General features: G+C 40.4%; 1 protein-coding gene across 30 annotated transcripts in view; it reads right to left on the bottom strand.

Annotated features, from left to right (window-relative positions):
- Positions 1-22,369, bottom strand: part of LOC138743288 (protein Jade-1-like) — a 199,850-nt gene that overhangs the window by 132,860 nt on the left and 44,621 nt on the right. Inside the window, exons 1-5 of one of the 30 annotated variants that reach the window (XM_069898394.1) lie at positions 18,099-18,617; positions 17,589-17,658; positions 17,383-17,486; positions 9,595-9,679; positions 2,246-2,346 (exon numbers count right to left, since the gene is read on the bottom strand). The exons of 16 other annotated variants lie outside the window; for them this stretch is intronic. In XM_069898394.1, the coding sequence (XP_069754495.1) occupies positions 2,246-2,248 (3 nt within the window). In that variant the 5' untranslated portion in view covers positions 2,249-2,346; positions 9,595-9,679; positions 17,383-17,486; positions 17,589-17,658; positions 18,099-18,617. Of the gene's footprint in view, positions 1-2,245; positions 2,347-3,595; positions 3,739-8,792; positions 8,857-9,594; positions 9,680-17,382; positions 17,659-18,098; positions 18,618-22,369 lie in introns of those variants that run through there. 13 more of the 30 variants (XM_069898384.1, XM_069898399.1, XM_069898385.1 and 10 more) reach the window with 13 other exon arrangements.

Genomic DNA, 22,369 nt, shown 5'->3' on the forward strand with positions numbered 1-22,369 from the left:
ACTCTACCACTAATTTCCAGCCATCAAATGGAAATCTCAAAACCCAACAAATGATACCCACTCTTTCCTCCCCATCGATATCATCACCCATTGTTGCGGTTCCAAACCCTGTAGGCCATGTCCCCGCCTCCTGCAACCTCATGAACCTGGTTGTTCATGAAGCAGGTCTCCCACTGGAACATCAGAAAGGAATAATATGCGAGACATGAATGTTCCTAAATCATATGAACTATGCCATCTGCACAGCCACAAATTCAGCCCCAGAACAGAGCAAGTAATGAATAGTAGTTATCAAAGTGACCTTGGAAGTCAATCCTAAATGTCAGTGCTGGGGGCTGGAAATAACAGCATCAACTCACACATCTTCCATACACTCGTGTGTGAGGAAGGTCATCCTGCTGAAGAGTGGACATTTCTCTCTCTTTTCACCTCTCTACCAATTGGGTGGTATGTTTAAGAACTGTTACAGCACCAAAGACCAGGGTTCAAATCCAGTGCTGTCTAAGGACTTTGTACGTTCTCCCCATGTTTGCATGGGTCTCCACCAGGTGCTCCAATTTCCTCCCACTCTTCAAAATGTGACAGGCTTGTAGGTCAATTGGGTGGCACAGGCTGGAGGGCCAAAAGGCCCTGATACCAAGCATGATAACCAAATTTTAAATTAAAAAACATTTGCATATATTAAAATTTAAAAAAACCTTTGCATATATACCATATTTCCCTGCATCGCAAATCAAATTTACTCTTTGCACAAGGATCTTCAGCTCCTCTGCTTTTAATTTTTTGGTTCAAGTTATTTTCTGATCGATAGTAACATCCAGGATCTTGATTGCAAAGAACATGGCCAGAGCAGTGTCATTTTTCTCTATCAAGGTTTGTGATCAAAGTTGGAGAGGATGATTGCCTAGCAACAGCAGAGCATGTGGTGCTTGTTACTTGTCAGCCTGTGTCTGAATATTGTCTATGTACCTGCTGCATGTCTTCCCAACAACATCCATCGACTTCAATTTCACCATGTCTTTTTGATATGACGATCATTTAAATGCTGCTTTGAAGTCAGATGCTCTCCCATCTTTCTCTAGACTCCAATCTTTGATTTGTTTGGAACAGGGTTGTAAAGAACTAAGAAACCAAAAGTCCTAGCAAAAATGGCCCTGCTTGGCATGGCAATGTCAGCTCTCTGCCAATACCTGGGAGCCGAGTGAGGAGGCGGTATGTCAGTCTGCCGGCAGCTGCTGCACCATTAATGTCAACTTGATTGGCGAATTTTGTTGACTAGAAGATCTGACAGCCACATGAGCATCCCTGGCCCATCATAAATAAACCAACAGCTACAGATCGTTCCGAGTCACAGCCAGCACAAATTTCACTTCAAAGTTAATTTAAAAAAACACCGCCAGGAAAAGTATCTTTACATATCATCACTGCCATCGTGCTTTTACTGATAGGCTCATTCCTCTGTACATAGCTTGTTTTAACCAACAAGCTTCCCCTCCATGCTAGTGCGCATTGTATACACAGTTAATGTTCCTGTTTGGCAGAAGGCAGCAGTGCTGATCGAGGAGGTTGGGGGTGATGAGTTGTCACCTCAAGGCCCAGATCCTGAGGGGATCTGCGGCAGGCTGCATCTGTTTTCCCACCAGTCGCCTGGCCCTGCTCCAACTTTTCAACTGATGCAGACAATGTAAGCAACGAGCAGTAGACAGTGCAATGCCAACTTGTGAGGTTGGAGTGTCGCATGCCCCTTTTTAACCATGCTATTAATATTGAGCATTGGTTTGACATGGCCATTCATATGAGGAAGCCGTGATCTAACTTTACCCATGAGATTTAGAAAAAGTCAATCAGAGCAGGATAGAAGAAATCAGGTGGATATCAACATAATAAAAATAACTCTGAATGGGTTGAATATATGCACAGGCGAATGCAAATGAAATGCTTCTAGTTACAGACCGAAGATAAAAGGAACATTACAAGTATTCCTGAACATTGATGAAGTGTTTCAGTATTTTGTGAACAAGAGATTAATACCAATGACCGTGCAAGTTTTGGAACTTTTGGTAGGGAATCCAGCCTCTACTGTAAATCTTGGATGAATTCTGAAGGTGGAGGATTAGTTTTATTGCAAAATCAATTTTGTGGTATCACTTTTAAAGTTGCTTGCGGAAGCATATCAGCTTCCACCCTTCCCTCCTCCATCAACCCTGAACTCCCAATGACTCTCAAATGGGTGCTGAAGGCTCACCATTATTATTTAAGCGTGATAGGGTCAGGCCACTTGTCACACGGATGGAGAGTCTAGTGTGCTGTTCTTCATGAAGTTTTGCCAGGTAGAAAATCTAACAACTAAAATAACACAAGGCCTCATTATTCTTAAAAGTAAAGATTTTATTTGAGGTTGATTAAATAGTAGTTCTCAATTTCCTTTCATTTTGTACAAAGCAAATCCCCCTCCATTAGGCTAAATTACGCAGCACCTGAAATCCTCATGTTTGCTCACGTCAGAAAATCTGGGAGCTCATGGTCAGGACACCACAAAGCAAATATAAATACTGCCCGCCCCCTCAAGAATAGAAATTTATTTTATTCTGGCGGCACATCGTGCTCACCACATACAGCAACATGTTCAGCCTTTCTTCAGAACTGAAACAGGCAAAGGGTACATCACATGAATGGTGTTAAATGTAATGGTAAAAGACGGATCAATCAATTGGTGTCACCTCTATAGCAACCATTACTCCCTCATCCCAGCATCCCCTGATCACCTAAATCAATCGGAAGATGCAAGGCATTCCACAGTCAAGCAGGAATGTGAACATAACAAAATAAAAATAAGTATTAACATTACATAAATATCCTCCATTGATAACATGTGCTGTAAGGATATTACAACAACATAAACACAAATAGTTTGCAATGTATGAAGGTTTACAGGTATCATTACTCATTTACCCTTTGGTTATGTCGGCTAGTGTTCTGTTGTTATTTACAGCAAAGCCTCATTTAATACCATGGATGCATGACTTTTCCTCTACTTTCTTTACCACCTATTGCACTTAAATGCCAATCATAAAAGGTAACAGCCACTGAAACTTTTCAGAAACTGCAACAGCTCAGCAGGCAAACCCTCAACATGATGCATTTCAGAATTCTGGAAAAGAAAGAGTATCTCAGCTCCACCTTGACTCTGCAACCAGGACACAAGTCACTCTGCTGCCTGAAAGAACTTCCTGACTGTAGACACTGATAAATTCTAATAAATTGCCATGGTAAATCCACTTCAAAGCATAGTTCAGGTATGTGAGTGAGGTCAAAAAAAAGAGGAAAAGAGCTGAGCACTTGCACGAGGTGTACAGCGGGAGTCGGGGGTGGGTGCAGTGCCTCTTGCAGTGGAGGGGTTTGGGGGAAACGCCCACCATTTGGAAAATTTTTGAAAATGTACACACAAAATTTCAAGTTTCAAGCCGCTTTTATTGCATTTCAAAGTAAACACAGTCATTACAAAATAAATAATGGCACTGGATACTAATAACATTTTTCTTCCTTATAGTGATTTGTTAATTTATTCTTTTCCCTCTCTATGCCTTTTTGTTACCTTCATGGTGTGTTCACTGCTTTAGAGGCTCCGATAACTCAGTGGTTAGAGAAGTGGTCATATAAACCAGGGGTTGCGAGTTCATTCCTCGTGGGGGCCTCATTTCTGTGAGGGGTGTCAGACAAAGTGGCGACTCTGTCTTCCTTATGGTAGAAAAAGTTAAAGAATTCCATATATGTTACATTTTAAAATGTAGTGTTATGTGACAATAATGGAACCTCAACCTTATTCCATCTTGTTCCCAGAAACAATGATCACTTTGCTGCTTTATTCCACCTTGTTTTTTTAAAAATATCTTATTTAAAGTTTTATCCATATATGTAATCTTAACAAAATACGACAATCAAATATTAACATCAGATCCATTATATATGGCATAGACCCGCAAGCCCCCCAACCCCCTAACAATAAATCCCCAAGAGATAGGTGAAAAGAAGGATGAAAACTGATCCGATTGCCAAAAAGACACCGTCCACCACATGGTTCTAACAATTTATATTTTTTAATTCTCCAACAAGGTTAACAAGGTTCTCGAAGTTTAGGGAAAATATCTATAAATTTATACCCACAATTTCTAAATAAGAGTGACAAATTTTCAAAAATACATCATATTTATTTCTTAAATTATAAGTAATCTTCTCAAGAGGAACACAGCTATGCATTTCATCGTTCCGTACCGAGATGAGAATCCAATTTCCACATTACTGCGATACATTTTCTTCAAATTGCTAATGCAATATTTAAAAATTCTTTTTCATATATATTTCAGTCTAATCCTTACAATACTACTGAGTAAAAATAACATTGGATTTTGTGGAAATTTAATTCCTGCATCCTGTTCTAAAAAAAGTTCCTAAATGTATTCAAAAAGGTCTCACTTTATGGCAGGACCAAGTAGAATGTAAAAAAAGTGCGCATCTCCTTGTCACATCTAAAATATTGACCTGATAAATCTGAGTTCAATCCATTTAATTTATGCAGTGTAAGATATAATTGATGTCAAAATGTATATTTAACTTATCTACATCTAACATTCATTGTATTTGTGATAGTATCTCGACAGCTCCGGCCAGTTTTGATCATCAATATTAATATTTAAATCCGCCTCCCATCTCTATCTGGACCAATGGATCCTCTGCTTAGGAGTTCCCTTTTGCAATAAAGTTGACATAGCTGAAGTAAATTTCTTGATGTCTCTATTACGAATCAACATCTCCACATCACTACATTTCCGTAATGACATAATTGGATCCAATTTATCTCTTAAATATGCTCTTAGTTGATAATACAGAAAAGTGTATCCCATACTTATTTTTTAATTCCTCAAAAGACATTAAATTCCTTCCGTTATTGCAATCTTCTATATATCTACTTCATTTACGAGACCAAATAGACCTAGCAGAAATAAGTGAGGCATTGAGCTCACAAAGCAATAAATCTCTGGGAGAAGATGGTTCACCGCCTAAGTTTTATAAAGGATTTCAAGACTTGTTGATTCCTCCTTTTATAGAGGTATTAGATCAGGCAGCATAAATGCACACTCTCCAGAATCTTTTTCTACAGTGATAATAACAGCTATACCATAAAAAGTAGGGATCTTTTAAAACCTTAATCATTTAGGCCTATCTCATTGTTAAATGCAGATTATAAGATTACTGCGAAAAAATTTAGTGAATAGGTTGACAAAATTTTTACCAAAGCAAATAAATGTGGATCATATAGAGTTTGTAAAAAAAAAAAAAGAGTCTATAGATAATGTAACTAGTCTACTTAGTATAATACATTTAGCACAAAAGAGAGGAGATTTAAGTGTGCCAGTGACTTTAGATGCAGAAAAGACATTTGATAGATTAGAATGGGACTTTTTGTTTAAGGTGTTGGAAAGATTTGGGTTGGGATATGTATTTTCAAATTGGATCAGAGCTCTATATAATGGACCTAAAGCTAAAGTTGTAACAAATGGGAAGGCTAATGTATTATTTCAATTAACTAGATCTAGTAGACAAGGTTGCCCATTAGCACCAGCTTTATTTATCAAAGATTACAAAACTGATTTAAAGTTAATCGAGAGTAATACAAGATTAATTTATTTTTTGATGATGTTTTGATTCATTTGACAGAGTCAGTAGGTTCGTTATATTATATTCCACCTCGTTCTTGTCTTACAAAAAAAATGCTGGCCACCGCCAATCACCAACAACTCCCAACCGAGGTTCCTGCTGCTGCTGCCAGGAGCCCGAGGTTCCCACTGCACTTCCGCTTGAAGGTAGCAGTGAGAAGACTGATCTGAGATCCTGAATGCGGAACTCATTCAAAAACACAGAAAATGGATTTTAAAAATGCGGAAATACATGGAAACTTCACATGCCTGATAATTTATCAGGAGTAAAATACAGAAGAACAACCTTCTTCTGTTAAAAGAACATGGGACATTTCTACCAAGGATGAAAACAAACCTCAAATGAGGACAGTGTGATTGTTTAGTTTGCTTGGATATCTACATTTAGCACAGTAGTAACTGAATCTAATTATTATCAGAACAGGAATGTTCCAAGAACAGTATTATGTACATTGACAATTTAGAGGATGGGTCAGAGACTGAGAGAGAGGATACAGCTCCTTGGATCACCATGGAGAGCTGGAGGGCCAAAGGAAGGATGTCCTGTATCCAGAGAAGAGCAATTTTCCCCTTCTTCTATTGCTGCTCTATCTAACCTGATTTCTCACCCCATTCTTTGTTCAATTCAATGGGACCCAAAGCAAGGCATCCTGACTAAAGATGGTCTTTCCCCTGATGAAACCTTTAGAGATTTCCATTAGAGATCTTCAGAGAAAGCACCATTCTTGAATGCTGGCAAAACATCCAAGGAGGTCTCAAAATGTGCTTCTGATACCCTCTTTGTAACTACAACAGGAACAGACAGGAAGTAGCAAGTATTCCATTAAGCAGATCATACAATCAGCATCAACAGATGCGCCATTAGTTAGAGTACAAGCTACCAAGATAGCAAGCAGCCTCATTAATAGACACTAGTGGATATTTTGAGTGCCAATCCATCATGTGGTGAGCCACAAGGCCATTCTTTGTTTTGGCTTAAAAAATTCTGAACTGTGGCTCAGAACCAAGTTTGACCAACTCAGAAACTAATTGCATCCAACGTGTGAAGATCATTTGATATCTTTGAAGTTTCCCATTTCTTTCTGAAATCAAGGCAAGATTTCCATATTGCACCGACAATTGGCAGGTCAAATTCAATGAAAAGACATTGTGAGACAATGTGTTTTCATTTGAAAAACGGGCAAAAAAATATTATTTAGGGTGGCACGGTTAGCGCAATGCTGTTTCAGCGTCAGTGCCCAGGGTTGAATCCGGTGCTTTCTTAAGGATTTGTACTTTCTGCCCATATCTGCTTGGGTTCCGGTTTCATCCCACTGTTCAAAAAACACACCTGGGTTGTAGGTCAATGAAGTATAAATGGGCAGCACAGGCCCAATACCGTGCTGTGTCCAAATAGAAAGTAAATAAATAAATAGAAGTTGCAATGGCGCTACATCAAATGAGTGCAGACCTACAAGTATATTTTAAAAAGCTAACAAAAAAAGGTATTAAAACACTTCTAAACAATTAAATATATTTAAGAAAACTTAATTAAATCAAAAATAGGTAACTTACTTTATACTTTGCTAGGTCCCTTTATGGTCATTTCCCACCATTCAAATTAATAGGCTTGCAATTCCAGCACCAGGTCTATCTGGCCAAATTCAGGAGGTCCACTACTCAGGGCAATTGTACGGAAACTGCGTATGTGGAGTCCAAAGCAGGAACATACTCAGTGAACTGCTGCCAGCTTTGGGACACATACTTTCCTTCAGGAATCCCAAACACTCTGGCAGTTCTCCATTGAATTGCTGGCATTTCCAATAAATTCAGGCCTATCGGGCACCAGACTGTACATGGTGAAAGCTTTTTAGACAGAATACAAATTTGACAGAAATGAAAGATCCCAGTGATCTGTGCAAAAGCTAGGGATCACTGAGTAGAGAAAATAAAGGGCAGACTTGATCGAGGCATTTTAACTCACAAGGGCTGTGAATAGAAACAGCGTTCAGTAGTGCAAATTCTGATAACATTCCAGTAAGCCTGATTGGTTTCTTTTATGCTTTGTAGCATTAATACACATGAAAGTCTCCAAAATAAAATGTGGATCAATGCACAACCTATCTCAGGATGATGACATGTCAGATGTATGTATAGATAATAGAGGGAAAAGTTATGGTTTAATAAGACCATGAAAGTGGGATGGTAAAGTCACCTGTTTTCTAGGGATAGAGAGTGCATCTAGGAATCTGCAAAGATTAGAACCTTGTGGGCCATTGCCTTGTCGGTCCTTCCCACCCACTAACTCCCTGTCAACATTCCCTCCCAGACTCTCAGAACCAGCACATTGTTCTTCCCAAATCACACACACTAAACCAGGATTTTGCCATCATATACTGCACCACACTAAATGTTGCCTCTTTCTTTCTTGCCAGTTAAAAGCCAACCCCCCTTCCCATCCTCAATGGGAGACATAGAAACAAATAGGAAGAGAGAAAGAGAAATATGGGGGTGGCTGAGAGATGGAACAGAGAAGAGTAAAAAAGTGGAAGAAAGAGATTATAGAGGGAAGGGCTAAGGGACCAGTGGCAACAAGCAATACTAATTGAAGTGGAGAAGGTGTAAAAACATGTTCTATCATGTGAAATTAATAAACACAATAGATGAAATTCTTTTGAATAGGTTTCTGTTAATGAACAAGTCACAGTGCAATACAGTACTTTTAATTTTTGCCATCATTTTCCATTGTTCCTCTTCAAAATATGTTTTGTTTTATTCATAACTGCATTTCTTAATGTTTGGAAGAACTTAAAAAAGCTCTTGTAGACAAATTGGGCTCAAAAGAGCTTGAAAAATATGCAATTGGTCTGGCATAAATTTGAGTAAATTGGCAGAAGAACCAAAGCTTTTAATAATTGCCACAACTGGTTATGATTTGGAATGCAAAGCCTCATAGGTCAGAATTCCCAAAAATTCCATGGTTCATATTTTGTCATTTTACAACGATCAATTACATTTTTCCTCTCAGCCTATCATGCTACATAGGCAGTACTGGGTGGCACGGTTAGTGTTGTGGTTAGTGCAATGCTGTTACTGTACCAGTTCAAATCTGGCGCTGTCTGTAAGGAGTTTGTACATTCTCCGAGTCTGCGTGGGTTTCCTCCTGCCATTCAAAACATACCGGGGTTGTAGGTTAATTGGGTGGCACAGACTCGTGGGGCGAAAGGGTCTGTTACTGCGTTGTTTTTGTGTAAACATTTTTTAAAACCGTATATTTCGGCATACAAGTCGAGTCGTGAAACCCTAAAAAAAAATTCTCGGTGGGGGTGGTGAAATTGACTTGTAAGTCAGATATACTGTTGAGAACTTAAATTCTATGAACACACTAGACTGACGTCAATTTGGTGTATAAGTCAACACTGGAAGCACCTCCTCACTATTAGGCTCCACCATAACCAACCCAGACATTCTACAATTCTAAAGCCTAAGGTCACCGCTCCAACTTGGAAGGTTGCCATCGCTGCTCCTACCCGCTCTTTCCAACTCTGGCTGCAGCCAACGCTGAAGACTTGGACCCAGAACTGTCTTCCCAGCCAGAAGCTAAGGCTTTTTTTAAACTTACTTGATTAATTTACAGCTTTGTTACTTGGCAATTGGGGCGTTGTAAAAAAAAAATTGGGATGTTGTTAGGATGCCCAGACAACCCAAAAATTGTGGTTTGACGTATATGCTGGATATATCATAAAATCCTTAAAATTAGACTGAAAAAGGGGAATAGACATTCACCTATCGACTTACACGCCAAAATACACGGTAGTTTTCTTGAGAGCTCATTCCAAACTCGAGAACAAAGCATGAACCAAACCAGATAATGTATGGCCAAAAATAAGTGGTTACTCACAATGCAACTCACTACAAGTTTTCCTCCAAACAACGAGAAGCTCTATGAGAACTAAATGCTCCACGGTGCAGGGGAAATTTAGCTCCTGTTGAGGAAGCAACAGGATGATAATTTGTAGCATATGCTTTCACGCTGTAAAGAAGATGCAAAATATTATTTTCCTATTTTTGAGGATGCCACAAAAGTCAGCGATGCCTTTGGTATATCCGTACAGTATAGCAACGCCATGCTATTTTATTTAGTTATTCCTGAAATACCCTATTCTGTTTATCATATGTTATGAAGCACCAACGCAAACCTTGTTCTGACAACCATGAATAACTTCTCCACAACCTCCTTCAGTACCGGAGCACCACAGGGCTATATTCTTAGCCCCCTGCTCTACCCACTTTACACCTACGGTAGTGTGGCTCGGTACAGCAATATCATCATCCACAAATTTGCCAACGGTACCACAGTTGCGGGTTGTATAAAGGAAAGGATGAGTCAGCGTACAGGATTGAGATTGAAAACTTGACTGAATGTTGCACCTACCTGGCAATCAGTGTCACCAAAACTAAGGAGCTGATTGTTGACTTCAGGAAAGGAAAGCCAGCGGTCTACAATCCAGTGATCATTGGGGGATCAGAGGTGGAGAGGGTGAGTAAATTTAAGTTCTTGTGAGTCACCATCATGGAGGATCTTTCCTAGACCCAACACAACGGCATCGCAAAGAAAGCACGTCAGTGCCTCTACTTCCTCAGGAGTTTGTGGAGGTTTGGTATGACACCAGGAAACCCTGGCAAATTTCTACAGATTTGTGGTGGAAAATGTGCTGACTGGCTGCATCATGGTCTGGTATGTAAACAAATAATAGCCTTGAGTGTGAAGCCCTCTAAAAGGTGTGGATACGGCCCAGGACATCACAGGCCAAACCCTTCCCATTATTGAGTACATCTACAGGGAAGGCTGCCATTGGAGGGCAACAACAATTATCACAAACCCTCATCATCCAGCACATGTTCTGTTCTCGTTGCTGCCATCACGAAAGAGGTATAGGTACCACAAGACTCACACTACCAGGTTCAAGAACAGCTGCTATGCCTCCACCATCAGACTCCTCAACAACAAACTCAGAGACTTATTTAAGGACTCTTACTTGAGCACTTTATTGATTTTCTTTTTATTCTTTGTATTGCACAGTTTGCTAATATTCGTTATCTGTTTACAGTTCTGTGTTTACATGTTTTATATTGTGCACAATTTATTTTTTGCACTATAACTTAATGGCTATTCTGGCACCTGCAGGAAAAAAGAATCTCAGGGTTAGAAGAGTTGATTGTTACAGCACAGAAAACAGGCCATTCGGCCATTCTAACCTGTGCTGACCATTATTTTACTAGTCCCATTGACCTGCTCCCATTCCATAACCCTCCAGACCTCTCCCATCCATGTATCTATCCAATTTATTCTTAAAACACAAGATTAAGCCCAGATTCATTCCACACTCCCAACACTCTCTGAGTGAAGAACTTTCCCCTAATGTTCCCCTTAAACCTTTCTCCTTTCATCTTAAAACTATGTCATCTCGTATTTATCTCCCCCAATCTAACTGGAAAAAGCTTTCTTGCATCCACTCTGTCTAAACCTCTCATAATCTTGTAAACTTCTATCAAATCTCCCCTCATTCTTCTTGTCTCCAAGGGATAAAGTTCTAACCTGTTTAATATTTCCCTATAACTCAACTCCTGAAGACCCAGCAACATCCTGGTAAATCTTCTCTGCACTCTTTCAATATTATTGATATCCTTTCTTCAGTTAGGCAACCAGAACTGAACACAATATTCTAAATTTGGCCTCACCAATGTCTTAAACAACTTCAACAAAGCATCCCAACTCCTATACCCAATACTTTGATTTATAAAGGCTAAGATGTCAAAAGCTTTCTTTACACCCTGTCCACATGCAATGCCACCTTTAGGGAACAATGTATCTGTATTCCCAGATCTCTGTTCCTCTGCACTCCTCAGTGCCCTACCATTTACTATGTACATCCCACCTTGGTTTGCCCTTCCAAAATACATCACCTCACACTTGTCTGCATTAAACTCCATCTGCCATTTTTTGCCCCATTCTCCCAGTTGGTCCAGATCCCTCTGCAAACTTTGAAAATCTTCCTCACTGTCCACACCACCTCCAATCTTTGTGCCATCAGCAAACTTGCTGATCCAGTTTACCACATCATCATCCAGACCAATGATTTATACAACAAACACAATGATTTATACAACAAACAACAATGGTCCCAACACAGATCCCTGATGCACATCACTAGTCACAGGCCTCCAGTCTGAGAGGCAACCATCCATTACCACTCTCTGTTTTTTTCCAAACAGTCAATTAAGAATCCAGATAACATCCTCTCCAAGGATACCTAATGTCATAACCTTCTGAACTAACCAGGTGGGACCTTGTCAAAGGTTTTATTAAAGTCCATGTAGACAACATCCATAGCCTTTCTTTCATCTACCTTCTTGGTAACCTCCTTGAAAAACTCTATAAATTCATTAAACATGACCTACCAAGCACAAAGCCATGCTGACTGTCCTTAATCACCCCATGTCTGTCCAAATACCATATATCCTGTCTCTCAGAACTCCTTCCAATAATTTATCTTCTACTGATGTCATGTTCAGAGGTCTATAATTACCTGGTTTATTTTTGGAGCCTTTTATGTTGTATGCAATGTCATGTATATATTCTGACAATAAATATGAACTCAATCCAATAACAGGGAGAGTTTGTCAATTATTTAAAGATAAGTAGGCTGTTAAATGCTGAGCAGTTTAATCAGCTATCTTCACAGAAACTTTATGACCCTTGCTAAATGTTATCAATCACCAGAGATTACAACATTGAACTGATGCCTAGGTTGAACAAGGATCTTGGGTCTAGTTACCATAAAAGATGCAGGAATAACAGCAAGACAATTTAAAATAAAATCTTAAGATAGGTCAAAAGAAGTATCAAAACTGGATGTAACTCGCAGTTCCATCAAAATAGAGTATGGTCTCATTACAGACGTCTCAAACAACACGTTTCTTGAATGAATTCCCACGTAACCTGTGCAGTGCAGTTCCTAACTACCTTTTTCCAATCCAAGTTGCATTTTGGTGCCAGGTAAAATGAAAGCACTTCTGCACATGGGAAAATATTGTCAAATGACAACTGGAGAGGGAGATCAGATTAAAAGGTAATGGCCTGCATCTCAAATAAGGATAGGTTAGGATGATTAAAATTATGAGCAGCATGGCCTGCATATCAGTTAGTGCTATGCTAGTGACAGCAGCCCAGGTTCAAATACAGCTCTGTTTGGAAGGAGTTTGTGTGCTTTCCCAGTGTCTGCATGCATTTCCTCTGAGTGCTCTGGTTTCCTCCCACTCTCCAAAATGTACAGGGTTATAGGTTAATTTGGGTGTAACTGAGTGGCACAGGTTTAAATGGCTTCTACCGAGTTGCAAGTAAAAAAATTTAAAATTTGAAATGAAGATCTTTCTCACACAGATTTCTGTGCCCCTACTTGAACATGATCACACAAAGAAAGCCAAAGAGGGGAGGGACACCTCTTTAAATATTAGTCGCATCTACAGATGAATTTTAGAGATGTCCAGTCAGAACAGTGAAACAAATTGCAAGGAGTTCCCGACTTATGACCGTAATGGGAACGGGAGCATTGATTTTTAACTCTGGGTTTGGTCTTAAGTCAGGGAACGGGCACCTCAGGTTGCTGACAGGGAACGGGAACTTGGGGCTGTTGTCAACCCCAACCAACCAATTTTCCCCTACAACCGCTGCAACCGTGTCTGTCTGTCCCGCATCGGACTTGCCAGCCACAAACGAGCCTGCAGCTGATGTGGACATTTACCCCCCCATAAATCTTCTTCCGCGAAGCCAAGCCAAGAAGAAGAATACATTATATGAGAATACAGTAGTTTTAATAAAGATTTTTAAACAAATTTTGGTTGTATGTGCAGGTGGACGTAACTCGCGTAGGTTGGAATTCAAGGACTACCTGCACTAGCCTATCAAAAATAACTTTTCATTTCCACAATACCTTCACATTAAATCTCCCAAGCTACATCTCTAGATCACACAGATTGGACACCAAGCCATGCAAGGAAATAGTATAACAGATGAGCAAATCCTTGGTAGAAGATGTAGGCTTCACAAAGAAGGAAGAAGCAAGTGATTCAAGAAGTTAATTCCAAAGAACTGGAAGGCACTGGTGAATGACAAGGAGATGTACCTGTATATTGCAACAAAATCAAAAACAAAAAAAGTGGGGCTGAGGAGACATCCATGAAAATGTATGCTCTCTACTTCCAGAATTAAACAGAACTGGGCCAAGACCAACGCAGAATGATTCATCCATTCCACCTCCACAGTCTTGGCTTTTGGTCAAGTTGCAAAGCAATGGTTATTTTATAATCTGAGCCAATTCAACACAAATTAAGCTAAACTGCAAAATCAAGGCCTCTTGGGTATGTAAAATAATTTATTGTTTGGGTGGTTTAAAGTGAGATACTTTCTGTACCCTAGAGACCTAACACTCCAGGGTAGCAAAGAAAACTGCTTTACTGTCAGAGCAGCCTCCTCTTGAAATTAATGCAGATCATTCCATCTGCCATTGTGATGAAGACCAATGGATCTACTACTAACATTGACCAGACCAATGTTTATCCTTCATTCAACTTCTGTATAAAAAAACATAACTGCCTTAGAAATCTGGTGAATCCAAAAAGATGCAACCACTGGCCATTGCAACAAAAACATGCAGTCTATTACAGGTACTACTAAAAGAGAGTTGTACATGCCCCAGTTCAAAATTGGACCAAGGATAGGAAACATGGAGGGCCAGTGGCCACAAGCCATAGAATAAGATCTGGCGTCAGAGCAATTGAGCCAAAAATGGGGGACGGGCTCCAAGAAGAATTGTGCCTGGGATTGGGGTGTCAATAATCAGGTTAAGTACAGGATAAGAGGAGAAAATGTGAAAAATATTTTGCATTGATATAATTTTCAAAGTTCACATACAAGTGTGAAAAACATTTCTCTCATCGAGACCACAGGAGATCAGAGTCTGAAGAACAATGGGGAGTTATGGCTGAGTGGAGCAGTGGGTGGCAGTATGATCAGGATACATTGGAAGAGGAGCACCAACACTTTGGTCTAAGTCAAGGGCTTCCATGTTTGGATCCTAACCCAGTAATGTGTTAAAGCCTTTGATTCAGGAATTCTCAGGATGGTCACTCCCAGGTCAACTTGCTCTTAAATCCCCATCCCACGTATAGATGATGTGAAAATCACATCAGGAACATTAGAATGACACACTCTTGAAAATGCCCGTCCACATTTCTGGAATGGCGTAAAACTACAAAAAGTATGTATTTATCATTTTTGAAGCCAGGTAACTCAATATTCAATGGCATTAAATAAAGTTTTATCACAAATCTCTGGAATTGTTTCTTCTGTTTTTATAATACAAGATAATAAGCTTGCTTTACATCTTTCGCGACTTCATGACATTTATTTTAATTTAGAAAATATAGTTGTTAGCTTGCACATGAACACAGTGCAAGTTGTAATTGCCTCTGCACATTTGGTTCAACTGACTTCAAAGGAGGTGATCTGAGGAAGTGATGTGACTGGGTTTATTTTACCAAGAGCTAATTTCTCCTTCACCAAGCAGCAAGTTATTTTTTGAAAGTGGGATTAATACATCACAAGGGTAAATGGGCAGTCAGTGTGAACATTTCTTGAAGCAGATTGCAGATTAAGGACCTCTTACTTTTGCACTTCATTGATTTTTTGAAATTCTGTATTGCAGTTTGTTTACATTTCATTATCTGTTTACATGTGTACGTTGTGCAGTTTTTTTCTTTGGTACAGGTAGTCCTTGACTTCTAACGTGCAAGTTACGTTCTCCCACAAATACCACCAAATTAAAAAAACTTTATGAAAACTACTGCACAAGTTCATATTTTGTAATAAAAATACTATATACAGTGGTCCCCACTCCTGGTGGCAGCCTGAGGTCCTATTCCCCCTGGCAGCCCAAGGTCCACATTCCCCCTGGAAGCCTAAATTTGGTTTCTCCAATGTAGTAGAGACCACATTGGTGAACAACAAACGCGTGGGGGGGGATCAATTTAGTGTAAAACGGTCATCTATCTCTGTTCTTTACTCATCAAGGTTCATGGGTTTGAAGAATTACAAGCAAATCACTGCTTCACCTAGAAGGACTGTTTGGGCCCTTAAATGGTGAAAGGGGTGTTACATCTCCTGTGGTTATGAGATTTGCAGACAGAAGTGAGCAACTTGGGTTTGGAGGTGGGTGGGGGGGGGGGGGGAATGATGTCAGAGAGTAGATCAGGGAGTTATGAAAGGAATCCCTTTCAAATACTGAAAAAAGAAGGATGGCAAAGATGTCACTGTATGGAATATTGCAAAGGATGGTGTGATGGAAGGTGAGGACCAGAGGAATTCTACCCTCAGGAGGAGAGGGAAGAAGAGCAGAGGTCATCTATTTGCCCCATTTATCCCTACCCTCATCTTGTCTACAACCTTCTTTCCTCTATTTACCAGATTTGATGAAAGATCTTCAACCTGTTCAACCTCTTTCCAGATGTTGCTTGTCCTGTTTCTAGTATTTTCTAGTTTTATTCCCGGTTTCCAGCATATCTCTTTATATACCATACTATTTCAGAAGTACCCGAGCGTGGGCACCTGCCTACATTTTGCTCATACCTTGATAAAGGGCTCAAGCCCGAAAAGATACATAACCATCATCATCTTTGCTATATAAAGTGCATCGTCTGAGTTACCCCAGCATTGTGTTTTTACAGTTCACAAAAACCTAGCTCTTCACGCGTTCCACGTTTCTAAGCTTTGGTTCTCCTTCCTTCTTGACAATAATGACAACCAATCTAATGCTGTATTTTAACTTGATATGTTGTTGTTAAGTTCTTCCACAAGTTGAAAACTCATTTTTAATTATTTCTGGGCAATCACCTTACAGCAGAAGCATTCACTATAGTCCATCCACTCTCACCTATAGCCAAACAAAAATGCTGGCGGAACTCAGCAGTTTGTACGGCATCCACAGGAGGTAAATATTTACACTACGACCAACATTTTGGGTCTGAATCTTTCTTCAAGGTATGAGGCTCAGGTCTGAAACGTCAGTTATATATCTTTACCTGCTCTGGACGCTGCGCGACCAGCTGAGTTCCTCCTGCATTTGTGTTTCTACTACAATCACAACATCTGCAGACTTTCGTGCTTCACTCACTTTGAGCTAGGGCACAAAGCTCTAACTAACTAGTTCTGATTAATATTTTATGTGAGAGCCTCTGCTTCACCCAAATTAAATAATTTTCTTTTAGGGAGGGCTGCGTGGGGGAACCAATTTAGTGTAAAACCATCATCTATCTCGGTTCTTTACCCCCTAAGGTTCATGATACAAGCTACACCTGGATAGGGATTGAAATGACCTTTGAATAGACATCATTGATGTACCATACTGGAAGAACTGCAGCAACTCACCATTGCTTCTTCAATAGCCTCTACCAACCTCCCTTACGTCTGATGTCAAAGGCAGAACACACAGCACCATTACTCCCAAATTATCAGTCAATATATATCAATAGACACTGGATTAGTTTTGGTATCTTTTACCCAACAGTGTCAATGGGGAACTTGCATTAAATGGACTATATCTGTGCAAGAAGAGCACTGTTGCCAACTCACCAGTAATCTAGCTCGGAGATCATTATTGTCAAAGGAGATCCATGACAAATCTACTGGTTTCCAAGAAGTGTCAGATGGTTTTAACTATATACTGTCCCTGACTTCTAGAACATAAGCAACATCAAGAGACTGCTACAGAATTCTGAGGGAATGTTGTCCTGTTAAAAGTCCCATCTTTCAGAATGAATGGTAAATTAAGGACCTACCTGTCAATATGGTGCAGGGAAAAAGGATTCAAGGCACTATTTTGAAATGTAGTGCAATTCCCACACTGTCCTGACAAATAAAACAAACAATTCCTGGACAATATTATATTGCTTTCTGTGAAATCTCACTGCGCATTGGCCCTCACCTCCACTACACCCTTGGTGCCTGCGATGTCTAGCCATTTTGGAAAGATGGGGGAGTGAAGTGAAACTTGGAGTTGCAGACCATGACTTGTTAAGTAATGCATTTGATAGTGTTGGGACAGGAGGTAATGCAATCCAAATTATATTCCTGAAATACATGGACCCAATTAAATCCCAATTCCAATGAAAATCCTTAACCATTTTTTTATCTCAAACTCGATTGATCACCCTTTTTACATAGACAGTCAATATATCAAGATTTGTTTATATTCTGAAGACAAATCTTGCAATACTGTACACTGTCATTCATATATATTTAGCTACTCTACCTTTTATGGGGAAAATACCAATAACTTTTGCACCTACCAAGGCAGTTTGGACCTCAGTACCATCCAATACAAAAAGTAGCATCTCCTCAATTTTTTAGTTCTGCAACACTGGCAACATAGTCGTATTTGAAAACAAATATAATAACTTTCAAGTCTATAAAATTGGCAGCAGCATTAATGACTCTCAAAACTGACTGTAAATGCTGTCTTTACCAGCAATGCCATCATGTCATTAAGAATTTTTCAGGTATCTATGCTTGAATTGGTACAACTGCTTCTATTCAAGGGTTGATGTTTTACAATAAACAAAGGGCCAAAAGGGAGAAAATAAAGCTCAATTTTTTAAAAATTAGTTCTTTCTCTTTTAAATGGTGATGGAACTTGCATGTGCTTCCAATAATTTACATTCCCAATATCTTAAAAAAAATATTATCCACAATGGTGGTTCAGATACAAGATACAAAAGTAGATATACAGGGATCTATGGCTATTTTTTAAAAAAGAAAGTGATACTCAACATGCAGCAACTCCAGCATAGTTTGAATTGTTCTCAAGATGGCTAACTGTTGTTGTTTGTGGCATTGTTCCCTAGCAACACTCATTACTTCTCATTATGATGAAACTTGAATGGTCTCCTCATCAATTAATGCTATAGAAACTGTTTCTCGGACAAAGTACTAAAATATACTATCAACAATATTTAGAGTTTAGAAGGGAAAAAAATTTGTATGTTTATCTATGGCTCAATAATTAAGTTATAAAATGACTGTGTTACTACAAATTTTCTTATCAGTGTCTTTCAACATATAATTAGCCAGAAGTTATGGAATTTGATTCAAAAACAGAAACAGGGCTAAAGGTTTAATGGAAGCCAACGACGAATAAACAGTGAAAAGATGTCTACTCAGGAGCAGAATTAAGCCATTCAGCCCATCAAGTCTGTCCCATAGTTCAAATCATGGCTGATTTAATTTTCCTTTCAACCCCATTCTCCATCCTTCTCCCCATAACCATTGATGACCTTATGAATTTAAAAACTCATTAACCTCTGTTTTAAATATACCCAATGTCTTGGCCTACACAGCCATATATAGTAATTAATTCCACTGATTCACAACTCTGAAGACACAGCTCTTCATCTGGTCCTAGACTCTCCTGCTACTGGAAACATCTCCACGTCCTCTCGAACTAGCCCTTTCAATATCCAGTATGTTTTGATGAGGAACCCCCCCACACTATCCAACACTCTTCACATGCAAACTCTCTCTCATCCCTCTGGACTCTTTCTGACACCAGCATATCCTTCCTTCCTTAGGTATGGGCCTCAAAACTGCTTGTGGTCTGACCAATGCCTTGTAAAGCCTCAGCATCGTATCTTTGCTTTATACTCTGGTCATCTTGAAATGAATGCGAACATTCCATTTCCCTCCCTTACTACAGACTCAACCTGCAACTTAACCTTTAGAGAATCCTGCACTAGGACTCCTAAGTCCCTTTGGACCTCCGCTTTCTGAATTCTCTCCCCATTAATATTCTATACCTTTATTCCTTCTACCAAAGTACATGACCACACTCTTCCCTTTGCAATGTTTCATCTGCCCCTTCTTTGCACATTCTGCCCATTTTCCCAACCTGTCCAAATCCCTCTGCAGACTCCCTACTTACTCAGCACTATGCACCCCTCCACCCATCTTCATTTCACAAAATCATCAATTTTGTCATTCAAATCATTTATATACAGTTTGAAAAGTGGCGTACCTAACACCAACCCATGCAGAACACCCTCGGTCACTGGCAGCCAGCCAGAAAAGGCCCCTTCATTCCCTCTCATGGCCTTCTGCCAGTCAGCTAATCTTCTATCCATTTTCATACCTTTCCTGTAATACCTTGTTTAGCAGCTTCAAGTGCAGCACCTTGTCAAAGGACTTCTGAAAATCCAAGTAAACACCCACTGACTTTTTTTTGGATGTTCTGTTTGGAAATTTAATTTTTAAAACATTTTTTAAAAATTTAGAGATCATCATGGCTTGGCTTCTTGAATGAAGATTTAGGAAGGGGGCTACCCAGATCTGCTGCAGGCTCGCTGGTGGCTGTCGTGTCGAAGACAATCCGGAACAGACATGCTCGGCTGCAGCAAATGCAAGAGAAATTCTATTCTGGATTTGGTGCTGCTGTGTCACGGTTCTTCTTCCATCTCCTTCTGTCCTCAAGGCCAGCCATGCATGCATTTTCGAAGGAGGAGACAGACTGGTGAGTGGTGTATCACTAGGCCATGCAACTGGAGGCTAGAGCATACCACTGGTGATGGGATTTTTTCTGAGCATCCTTGACCCTCTTTTTCAGAGCCCCTCTGTCACAGTGGCCAGTGGAGAGTTTGCCATACAGCACAATCTTAGGAGATCCTGGAGATCTGCCCTGCCCAACGTAGCTTTATCTTCAACAGCATGGTCTTGATGCTGGCATCCTCCGCCTGTTCAAGGACTTTAATGTTGGAGAGGAAGTCACTCCAGTGGACGTTGAGGATGATGCGGAGGCAGCACTGGTGGAAGCACTCAAGGAGTTTTCGGCAGTGAAGGTAGGTAACCTATGACTTGGAGCTGTACATGAGGGTGGTAAGTACAACGGTTCTGTAAATACTGATCTTTGTGCCTTTCTTCAGATCCTTGTTGTTCCAGACTCTTTTGCAGAGCCTGCCGAATGCACTGTTTTTCTTTGCCAGTCTGTTGTCAACCTCAGGTGCACACCAGGAAGCTGAATGGTGGACTGTCTTCAGCTCAGTCTCGCTGATGGTTATGTGGGGAGGGTTGTACTTTCCTGAGGTGCAGGATGATGGAGAACTTCTTTCTTCTTCAAGCTGACTTCCGGTCCAAAGAGCTCAGCAGACTTTGCAAAGGAGGATGTTATACGCTGCAAGGCTGTCTCTGTATAAGCAACAAGGGCAGCATTGTCGGCAAAGAATAGCTCGTGAATGAGTTGCTCCAATGTCTTGGTGTGGGACTGTAGTCGCCTCAGGTTGAACAGGCTGCTATTGGTGCAGAATTAGATGGAGACACCATCCTTGTCATCAAGGTCTTCTGTCGCCCTTTGGAGCATCGTGCTGAAGAGGATGGTAAAGAGAGTCGGTGCGAGGACGCAGCCTTGCTTTACCTCGTTGCCTATTGAGAAGGGCACTGAGAGGTCGTTGTTGTGTCTGACTTGGTCATGATGACCATGTACCTGGATGACCACACTGAGGAACTTTGGGGCATTCCAGTCATTCCATGATTTGCCACAAACCTTTCCTGCTCATAGAGGAACGCTTTGATAAGGTCGACAAACATCATGTACAGTCCCTTGTTTCGTTCCTATAAATACCATGTCAATGGTGCTCCTGTTGGCGTTGAAGCCTCACCAACTCTCTGAGAGGTGTTCTTCTGCAATGATGGGCACCAGTCTGTTCAGGAGGATTTTTCCTGCAACAGAGAGTGGACTTATCTCCTGGTAGTTGGAGGAGTCAGACTTTTCTACCTTGTTCTTTTATAGGGTGATGATGACTGCATCACAGAGGACCTGTGGTAGTTTGCCTTGTTCTTAGCATAAGGCAAAGAACTCAAGGAGTTTGGTGTGTAATGCTAGGCCCCCATGCTTCCAAATCTCTGGTGGGATTTCAACTCCTGTTGCTTTGCCACTTTTCAGCTGTTCTATGGCCTTGACAGTCTCTTCTAGGGTTGGAATCTTGTCCAGTTCTATTTTTTTCTGGCTGTCGTGGGATGCGATGAATTGCTAAGCCTTGGGCCATGTGGTCCACACTGAAGAGAGGCTGGAAATATTCCGACCACCAGTTCATGATGGACTCTTTATCTGTGAAGAGTGCCTGGCCATCTTCATTCTGGACCTGTTACGAAGGGCTGTACACCACCTTCAGGGCTTCATAAAACCCTCTGTAGTCACTGGTGTCTGAACAAAGCTGATTTTTCTCTGTGAGGTTGTCAATTACACGTTCTGAATCTCTCAAAACTTGCGCTGAAGATTGCTGCAGACAAGGCAGAAGGATGCTTGCTTATCAAGACAGATGGGGAAACTCTTCTTCACCAGTCTTTGTTCTTCTTGTGGGAAACGCAAGGACTTCTTCAGAGGTCTTCAGGATGGTGGTTTTTGGGTGTTCCCAAAGCACTTCTGGAGAGGGGTCTGTGGGGAAACTGGAATCCTCATGCCTCAACTGAAGATTCGTCTGGAAGTCAGTTTTCACTTCAGTTGACTGGAGATTGTCAACCTGAAACATCTTCCTTGGAGCACCTCCTCTCTTTGACTTGGGTTTGAAGTGGAGAC

The sequence above is a fragment of the Narcine bancroftii genome, chromosome 9, assembly GCF_036971445.1.
Source record: "Narcine bancroftii isolate sNarBan1 chromosome 9, sNarBan1.hap1, whole genome shotgun sequence".
In the NCBI taxonomy this organism is placed as follows: Eukaryota; Metazoa; Chordata; class Chondrichthyes; order Torpediniformes; family Narcinidae; genus Narcine; species Narcine bancroftii.